Raw genomic sequence first — 10,556 nt, forward strand, 5'->3', positions numbered from 1 at the left:
AAATTGCATAAGATTGGATGAAATTATAAATACAAAATATTCTCTCGTAAATTTGAATACAAAATAACCAATATTTTATATATATACGTATAAATATCCGAGCAAAATATCTGAAAAAAAAAATCTGAGCAAACTAAAGATTATCAATGTTATCATATATTCATTCACACATATAACACATATTGATTAGCCCAACTCTAGTCGGTTGAGTACCGCCGACTTAATCCTGCTCATTTGTTTACTTTTAATCTCCTATCACAACATTAACCTTCTCTTTAGAATAAATTACAAATACCTATATGGTGTACCGAACTATTTGGCTACTTTGACTGCTACGAAGTACGTATTTGACGCTGACTGTACATCACGTCACGCAATAACTTTATACAATGAATACGAATGTTGCTTAATCTAAACATGTATGTGAATGTTGCTTAATGCAAAAATTAGATAATTGGATATGCTGATGACTTGGGGCTATAGGCTCAAAACAAAAGCGACCTAGAGGCCAAGGCTAGGCCTCTAGCCAAGGCTAGGATCGTAGAGTAGGAAGGAGAGAAAATTGGTCTGATAATCAACCACTAGAATATCTCCAAATGAATAGGGCTAAGATGGTCGGCTCTTTATCATTTGTCATCATGCCTGTCACGTTCTAACAAGTATGTAAGCGCGAAAGTGACGAGCATAGTGACAAGTGATAAAAATAGAACCATGCTGCCACCGCAGATCGAAAAGAAAAGACCTACCTAAGTAATCGGGAAGAGGAGATAGATGTTCGAATCCAAAATGCCCTAAGATGCTCAGCAGCGCTTCATCGAGTTCTAGTGTCCAAGCTGATCAGTAGACTGTCCATGATTCGAGTCTATAAGACAATAATTAGATATTGATGAATGGCATGGGTAAGTATTACACTTGGACTCTGATTCAGAAAAAAAGAACAAGTTCTTAGTGAAGAAGACGAAATTCTGGCGGAATATTCTGGGACCTATCAGAGATGATGATAGAGAAGATGAAAGCGTAGGAAAAATAGGGAGCTAGAGTAGCTAGTTGCGGCACCCAATATAATTAGCGAGATTAGAGCCGCACGACTTCGCAGGCTTGGTCACTTGGAGTGGACGGGAGAGAATCGGACTGTGAGAAGATATACCGCAGGAGCGATGTAGCCCTAACACATTTTCGCCCTCGGAGTATCCAACTAGCGTGGAGTGGTGCAGAATAGAACAGAATGACGTTCTTCTTGTGTCAAAGGCCAAGATTCTTTTTGGGTCACTGATCCAGTGGAGTAATTAAGTAAGTATTGCTTTCATAGTTAGTATTTTATGACGAATGAACACGAGGTGAGGCATTGGATGTATTTCCAACTATGAATGAATGAATGAAAATTGATCCAGAAAATTTCCATATACATTATACATTTACACATAATTACATTACATTTTGACGACCGGTTTGGCCTAGTGGGTAGTGACCCTGCCTACCAAGCTAATGGTCCCGGGTTCAAATCCTGGTAAGGGCATTTATTCGTGTGATGAGCATGGATATCTGTTCCTGAGTCATGGGTGTTTTCTATGTATTTAAGTATTTATAAATATTTATATATTATATATATCGTTGTCTAAGTACCCTCAACACAAGCCTTATTGAGCTTACTGTGGGAATTAGTCAATTTGTGTAATAATGTCCTGTAATATTTATTATTTATTATTATTTATTTATTACATAAAGAATTAAATAAAATAAAATTAAAATTAAATTAAATCAAATTAAATAACATCCTAAAATTTAAATAACAATATATATACATTAAATAACTATGCACCAGCTAATCCAGATATAAACCCTCTTTATTTAGTACGGTTTTATAGACAACATTATGTTAGCTATTATAGTAATCAAGTAATCATTTAAAATTGGTTGGGGTAATATAATATCTTTGTATTAAAACATAGTTAAAAACATAATTTCAGTGTTATCTAAATCCGTTTATTCGGATATTTATTTTGGTGGACATTCGAATAATTAGAATATCACAATATTCTAATTGCAAACCCTACATATAACTTCCTAGTAGTGACAGAAATAGGTAATGTAAAGACTGCGAGGAGGATCTTGTTTAGGAAAAAAGTAAAAAACAGAGCGATCGAGTATATTCCTTCAACAGGATGCTCTCCTACAGCATATAAAAAGGGCTTAACAGACCCACACTGGGACCAATTTGCCTGAATAGCGACCTGGAATATTTCAGCGATATTTCTATTTATATTTCAGGATAAATCGTAAATTAAAGTTTCATTTAGAGCCATATAACTTGTACGAAATGTTAAAGACGCTATTCGCAGTTAGTTCTAATCTTTACCACCTTATGCGCTGGGATCGTTTTACTTACCCCCACCATGCACTTCGCACGGCCCCAATATGTCAATGCTTTTTGGTCTATTTTGCGGTTAGCGGATCAACTTGCTATCTGTACAAAAAAAACTAATATCAAAATCTCGCTGGTTTGATTTTGTTGTTTCATGACGTAACTTCAACAGGCTCAACTCAGCGAGCGTGCATGAACTGTAGGTGGCAGCACAGAAGCCGTCAGATTTTTAGTGCGAGGCGTAAATGTGATGTTTATTGTTCCGATGTAGCCCACCAGATGGCAGAACCCACTATGCACAAGAAAATACGTGACGTATAAATGTACATGTTTATGGTTTCGATTCAGGCCACAAGATGGCAGACCCTCCAACGCGCACGGTCCCTATTGGTATTGGTCGGACGTAGTTTCGCTAAAAGACAAGGGGCAATCATTTTTAGGGTTCCGTACCCAAAGGGCAAAACGAAACCCTAAAGGTCTTCGCACACTATACCAATTCCACACCAACTCAACTCACTTTTGGTTCATCTTAGTGGACGACGAGTGGACGACGCGTAGACCACCCGACAGTTACCTATATTTTAAACATTGTACTATAGGACATACAAGATAAGGCTTTAATTTCAAATTTTTATTTTGAGTCGAGATGCTGTTGAGTTGTAACAATGTGCTAAGACCTTAATACTAAGACTCCGCTGTCCGTCCGTCTGTCATCAGGCTGTATCTTATAAATAATAATAAATGAATAAATATTACAGGGAAGTTCGCCATTTGGTTGCTAAGGTGAAAACATGATACCTCTGTCTTGCTTATGCTGGGTATTAGGCGCCAGAACTTAAAATATTCTGCCAGCTTTGTAAGGTCCGAAGTTAGAGCATTTTCTCCCGCTGAGAAAGATTTGGTTTGTACGACCAGGGCTATATCGTCGGCATATATGAACTTTGTTGCCTCCGTTGGTGGTAGGTCGTGGATGTAGAGATTAAAGGGTTTCGGCGCCAATACTGATCCTTGAGGTAGGCCGTTATTCAGCTTCCGTCTTTTACTTTTTGAGCTTCCCAGGAAAACTTCAAATTCCCGCTCGCTCAACATGCTATTTATAAGATCCGCCACCTCTCTACTCGGAATCGCGCTGAAATCTTTGCTCATGAGACCATGTTTCCACACCGTGTCGTAAGCAGCAGTTAAGTCAATGAAAACTGCTGTAGACTTAAGCGCTTTTTGGTATCCAGTTTCGATGTGGGTCGTGAGGGCTAGGACTTGGTCCGTGCAACTTCTTCCAGGTCGAAATCCAGCTTGTTCAGGAGGGGTGATAGCTTCTATGAACGGTTCAATCCTTGTCAAGAGAACACGTTCAAGGAGCTTAAGTGTACAGCTGAGAAGAGCTATTGGCCGATAACTATCCGGTTGATTTTCTGGCTTTCCCGGCTTAAGGACTGCAACCACTTTCAAATCGTTATAGATGTTATCAGGGCCTGAAGCTTTGTTAGTTTTTAGAGACTTTACAGCTTTCATTATTTCGTCCATCTCAAAGGGTCTGGCAAGATTTTGGTTCCTTGGAGAAGTCTCTTTGAGTCTTCAGGTGTATTTTGACTTTCCTAGTAAATAATTTGTCGCGTTTAGCTCGTGTCATCTCCACCATATGGTTAGCGATAGCACTTGGTTTCACACCGCTGTTTTGCTTTCGTTGGTGTTGTTTTCCGGTGAGGCTGTCTAGAACCGTCCACGCCTTCCGGCTGGACCGTTTAAAATCCATATCTTCAACTGTTGCCTTCCATTTGTCATGTCGGGCATTATCTAGGGACTTTAATAGCTGTGCCCCCGTGCAATGGTCACCAGAGACTTTGTACTTCTGGAACAATTCTTCGCTCTCTGAATTCCAGCCGGGGATGTACTCCTTTCGGAAGCCCCTTGGGATGTTGGATTTTGCAGCATTTATTACAAGTTCTATGAATCTCCCGTAATTTGAGGCTGTAGGTTCCAGGTATGCTGATTTAAGTTTGGAGTCAAGCTGTTTCTTGAAACCTTCCCAGTTAGCTCGCCTGAAGTTCCACCGCGGAAGTGGCATTGAATTGGTAAGAGGCAGCTTCAGGCCAACATGTAGAATAATTGGTCGATGTTGACTGTTGGGGAAAACCGGGAGTAGCGTGCGATGACATGGCAGTGGTTGGTCAAGTTGATCTCTGGAGACAAAAGCAAGATCAGGGTTGTACTCTTTATTCCATCTCGCAGAGCGGAAAGTGCCTCTATCTTTAGCGTTACAGACCAAATGTAAGTCGCAGACGTCTGCCCACTGAGCCAAAGCATCACCATTTTCGTCAGACTGATTGTAGCGCCAATGAGTGTGGTGACTATTGAAATCCCCTGTATAAATGCATGGATGTGGTTGACTTGATGGTAGGCTCTGAGCCCAGCTTACCCTAGGAGGCTTGTAGATATTTGTGATAGTTAGCTCTCCAATCCGTATAGTAATTGTGAAAATGAGATCTTGGTCACTGGAGCTCGTTAAATGGACATCGACAAGGCTAGATTTGGCGTAGCTAGCTATGCCATATTTAGGATGGTGAACAGCCTTTACCAAGGAGTATCCAGGAAGCCGCCCGCTCCTGTCGAGGTCAGAGTCGTCTTTAGTATGCGTTTCTTGAATGTTGACTACGTCTATCTTATTTTCATGCAGGAGCTTAACTAAGGAAGTCGCTTTTTGCTGAGCTTATACCCTCTATGTTCATCTGCAAGATGCGAATTGAAGGTCCAACATCTCTCGTCAAACTGCTCTGTGAGGAGCTGTGCATATGTGGGCCCGAAGTTGAGCCAATCGCATTTTCGTCTGTAATATTCATCGCTATCTTTGCCTATTATTTCGCCTCAGGTTTGTCACTCTTTAGCACCACCCAGGGGACACGTGCAAGGTCGTGGTAGGTAACTCCTGCGGACGCGAGTAACATTCGTCCCCCCGGTTATGACAGTTTAACAGATTAACCGACTCGTTAGCGAATCGCGGCGTGAAGCGATTGCGAGTGTGGAGTCTTGCAAGTTCGCGCTTCGCGTCTCCTTTGATGCGGGCCAAATACCGACAAAAAACGTGGAATAAGGCGCGAAGGCGTGAACAATCTGCGAAATCGACGCGAGGGCCACCCACACTCGCGTTCGCGGCTTCGCGCCTCGATTCGCGCACGAGTGTGGAGGGCCCTCTAGCCTTTACTAAAGTGCCAATTACATCCACACTTTATCAGGCCTGATATAAGACCCGATTTCAGGCCCGAGATAGAATATTTTTCCGTTTCACCAAATATCAGCATATCGTTTACAATATTTAAAATTTAAAAAAATGGTTCATATGCAAAAATATCAAACATTGAACATTTTTGGCAATTAGAGAGAGACAAAGTATTTTTTACATTTCAAATATTGTTAACGATGTGCTGTTATTCCGTGAAATGAAAACGATTATCAAAATCGGCCTTCGAAATCGGGAAGTGTGGTAATTGGTTCTTATATGTAAAGTCTTAAGGGCCCTCCACAATCGTGCGCGAATCGAGGCGCGAAGCCGCGAACGCGAGTGGAGGGCCCTCGCGTCGATTTCGCAGATTGTTCACGCCTTCGCGCCTTATTCCCCGTTTTTTGTCGGCATTCGGCCCGCGTCAAAGGAGACGCGAAGCGCGAACTTGCAAGACTCCACACTCGCGATCACTTCGCGCCGCGATTCGCTCACGAGTCAGTTAATCTGAACTGTCATAACCTTCTATGGCGGCTACTTGGTTATATTGGGTGCGAACTTGATCAACCAAAAATCAATTTAACAGTTCCCAGTTTGAATCAGTGCCTTGCCGCAAACTAAATCCGATCAGCTGATACTTCGGCGCCATCTTGCCGCGAACCAAACTGCGAAATCGCCGTGAAGTTGTGCGAGTGTAGAGTCTACGTCAACGTCGCGGTATGTTCGCTCCGCGAAGTCGCGCCGCGATTCACGCACATAGTCTGGAGGGGGCTTTAGGACCGCGCGTGGTATGAAGTATGAAATAAGAAAAAAGTCACAGTAGTTGAATTTACCTACCCGAAAGCGAGTGAAAATTGTAGTTTACATTTTATAATCTCTTGATTTGAACGTGACGTATAGGAGTGGGCAGAACTTGAAAAAATGCAAAAAACCGCACTTGGATATTTTTTTAAGGAATTGGATAAAAACGGAAACTGGACATTAAAGTGCAGTGCCGTCTAGTATCTGTATGGTTGGTAATACTGGTTCTAAATAGAAAACCGATAACACGCGGAACTGTCAATAGAGTAGGGTACATCCCAAACTCAAAATTAACGGCGGTTAACGACAAGTGACATTTCATTCAGTCAAAAAACGACGCTATTTTGATTTCAATCTCATATCTAATCCTGTATTTTGTAAGAAAAAATATTGTGAATTTTATAGTTTAGTGCCAATATATAACTTAATTTCTGTTATTGTTTTACTCTTGTAATCTAACCACAAAATGACTGGGAGAGCCAAAAAGGTCGCCGCGTCAAAGAAAAAAGCTAATGGATATAAAATGCCAGCTCCTATTGCTACTGGCGAAATAATACATGATACTACCATGAAGAAGAAATGGCGCATCGGACCTTCCATAGGAGTCGGGGGCTTTGGAGAAATTTATTCTGCATGCGATCATGATAGTACGCCGAAAAGTTCCAACTATCCTTTTGTCGTTAAAATTGTAAGTAGACTCACTTTGTAACAATATTTCTGTATTATTTGAGTTTACTAGTGATTTATCTACGATATAGTTAATTCTTGGCTATATTTTTGCAAGCTGCAAGAATATTCTTATCCAGATCATTTTTACCATATCAACATGACCTAGGTGCTAATTAGTCCTAAATAAGTACGACTGTCCAGAACTAATCCTCTTGTGCGCGTGTTTGGATTTCGAGTGAAGAGGTTACCTTCACTCGAAATCCAAACACGCGCACAAGAGGACACTATCTTACACTAGTAACAACAAAGCATAATACAAATATCAGCAAAAACTTGATTGCAAACCGAATAGTAAATGCCTGGAACAAATTACCCACTGTAGTTGTGAACTCTTGTAGTGTGAATCAATTTAAAAACAATCTTGACAAACTATCTAAGTACTCAAATCATGCTAAGTGAACTCTGATTTAGACATACTATAATGATACATGAGCATTGAAACTGGAAATATTTCTTTCCCTAGTTGAGTGTCTCTTAGAGCATTATTATTAAGTATTCATTCTCAAATTCATCAACTTAAAAAAGGCAGAAACCATTTCTACAGAGTAGTTAAGCTGTGTCACAATTTCTTCCTTCTTCTTTTCATCCTGTTATCCCCTGCTGGGGTGTAGGGCTCAAACCATTTTCTTCCACTGACTCCGGTCCTGGGCAACTTGGGTAACCTCCTCCCACCCCATCCCCAATACACCCAACTCTTGCTCCACGGAACGGCGCCAAGTAGATTTAGGGCGACCATGTTTCTGTTTTCCGGGCATCTTCCAGGTAAGGGCCACCTTGGATATGTGGGTGTCAGGCTTCCTGAGGATATGCCCAATCCAATGCCATTTGCGCGTTTGGATCAATTGTGTCACAATTTATAAGATATTTATAAAATTTCTTGTTTTTGACCAGGAACCTCATGAAAATGGACCATTGTTTGTGGAGAAACATTTCTACATCAGAAATGCCAAAATGGATGACAGTAAGTGAAATGTATTGTTTAACAATGTAAAACAAAATATTTTAACAAAAAGTTTATATTCCCCCAGCTGTACATGTGCTGTCTTGTCCGCTGTAGGCCCCAGGCCCTGTAGTATGCACTAGCCACAGTTTCTCAGCATCCATCATAAAGTCTGCCGCCCCTTATATCTGGCCCTCCTAAACCGTGGTGGATTTGCCCATGTTAATGATAGAAGAAAGACATATGGGTCGTTAACTTTTTCGTAATGGTTCAAACTCCACTAAATAATTAAATTATTTCAGTAACCTCATTCATGAAACGCAAGAAGCTCTCATGCCTCGGTATGCCGTCATATTACGGCAATGGTTCACACAACTACAAGGGAGAGAAATACAGATATTTGGTGCTGGAGCGCTATGGCAAAGATCTGTGGAGTCTGTTCATTGACAGCGGGAGGTCTTTCCCAGCGCCAACTGTGTTTCAAATTGGTTTGCAAATGGTAAGTTTGTTATATCCTTGATTAGCTTTTTCTAGTCCGTATCCAAAGGGTAAAATGGGACCCTGTTACTTAGACTTCACTGTCCGTCCGTCTGTCACCAGGCTGTATCTCGTGAACCGTGATAGTTAAACAGTTGAAATTTTTACGGATGATGTATTGCTGTTGCCGCTGCAACAATAAATACTAAAAAACGTGATTTTTTTGCTGTTTTTTATAGATAATGGTACAGAACCCGTCGTACGCGATTCCGAATTGCACTTGGCCAGTTTTTTATGAGAGACCGTTCCGTTCCATTCAGTGACTACACCAGCCAGCAGTAACTGCTGCAAGGACGCAGAGGCATTGGTCATAAAAGGGAGAGAGGGACGGCGAGGCTCGTCGAGCATGCTCAAATACACGCGCTGGTACGATACAGGCCGTCGATCAGAGGCGTATGCTACGGTACGCTCTCTGTCCAGGCTAACCTGTTCCGAGCTAGGGCGTGAATTCGGGTCTACTCGTGTACTCCTCCCATCATCTGCCGCCCCGGCATGCTCAACAGACCATCCTGCCCGAGACACGGTGAGCCAATATTACAGGTGCGGGAGTGTAGGGCGGGTGCAGTCAGAAGGATTGGGAGTGACGAGAGTAGAAGAACCAGACCAAATACTAGCATCGTGCCCAGTTTAGGGAGGATATATAAATACAAGTGTAAATATATACGAAGGGATGGTGACTGCGAAAAAGTGGTGTATGGACACCACACACTGTTTTGATATAGAGATATATATATATATATATATACATTTTTTTTTTTTTTTTTTAAGGCGGCTAGACTATAGCCCCTGGTGTTATCACGTAGGTTGTGTTGTCCTTTGTCCGTCGCTTTCGTCAGGCTCGGACTCTGTATCTGTCTCTGGTTGATTGTAAATCTGCGATACTTTTTTCTTGATTAAGTCCCTATTATGGGCTATGGAGTCCCAATAAGATCGGGTTTTATTGGTGTAGCGGGTTATGTCGTGGTTAAGTGAGTCAATCCATGTGAAGATAGGTCTACCTATCTTTCTTCTGTTTTCCCTATATTCCAAGGCTGCATGTCGAAGGTGCGGTTTTGGGCGTCTGAGTATGTGTCCATAGTAGGAGAGCCTGCGCACTTTAATTATCTTCGTGATAGTCTTCCCCTCAAGGAGTTCCTGTATTTTTTGTTTCGGGGGGTTATTTTATTGGAGACTCCTAGCATTCCTTTAATTATGTGCCTCTCATACTTTCTGAGCTGTGATCTGTTGCCGCTTGTGAGGGCCATTGCTTTAAGGCCATAGGTCATAGATGGCGCGATAACCATTTTGTATAGTAGTTTTGCTATTTTCCAGTCAATTTTGTACTTTTGTATGAATTTATTTAGAATTTTCGCGTTTCTGATAGCTTTTTCACATCTGGTTTTAATTGCGGCTCGCCTGTCGTGTGTCGCGGTTATGTAGGTACCCAGGTAGCGGAATGTTTCTATTGGCTTTATTTGTACTCCGCCAAGGGGCAACGGTTGTTGTTCCGCTACAGGTGGGCCGAGGGGATCTCTGACAATAAGCTTTGTTTTGGTTTCATTAACGAGTCCTACCGTGCTTAATAGTGATTTTAGCTTTTTAACTACGCGGTCCAGAGTTTTAATGCAGTCGCCTACTATAATGAGGTCGTCAGCAAATGATAGTATTCAGGGTAGGGTAATTTCATTGTCCTGGTTAAGACTTATAGCCTCATCCTCCTCTTCCAGAGTTCTAAGTACGTCATCTATCAAGATTGTAAACAATCTTGGGGACAGAGGGGATCCTTGTTTGACTCCTTTGCCTTTGTTTATAGTCTCGGTGGTTTGTCCAAACCAGCCAATGTGGGTTCTTTCTCTCATACAAGCAGCAATGATTCTGTTTGTAAGGGGAGTGCTTATGCGGCTGAGTAGGATGTCCCTTAGCGCGTTGAGGTCTACATTGTCGAATGCTTTTTCGATGTCTAGGGCGATTACAAAAACCTTCCTTCCTTCTCG

At 41.7% G+C, this 10,556-nt stretch overlaps 1 protein-coding gene across 1 annotated transcript; it reads left to right on the forward strand.

Moving 5' to 3' along the window:
* Positions 1-5,051: 5,051 nt before the first annotated feature.
* Positions 5,052-8,752, forward strand: LOC133519333 (nucleosomal histone kinase 1-like). The gene is made up of 3 exons (XM_061853374.1): positions 5,052-7,065; positions 7,998-8,067; positions 8,349-8,752. The coding sequence occupies exons 1-3, from the start codon at positions 6,844-6,846 to the stop codon at positions 8,564-8,566; spliced, it is 510 nt and encodes a 169-aa protein (XP_061709358.1). The 5' UTR covers positions 5,052-6,843; the 3' UTR covers positions 8,567-8,752.
* Positions 8,753-10,556: the final 1,804 nt, after the last annotated feature.

The sequence above is a fragment of the Cydia pomonella genome, chromosome 1 (genome assembly GCF_033807575.1).
Source record: "Cydia pomonella isolate Wapato2018A chromosome 1, ilCydPomo1, whole genome shotgun sequence".
In the NCBI taxonomy this organism is placed as follows: domain Eukaryota; kingdom Metazoa; phylum Arthropoda; class Insecta; order Lepidoptera; family Tortricidae; genus Cydia; species Cydia pomonella.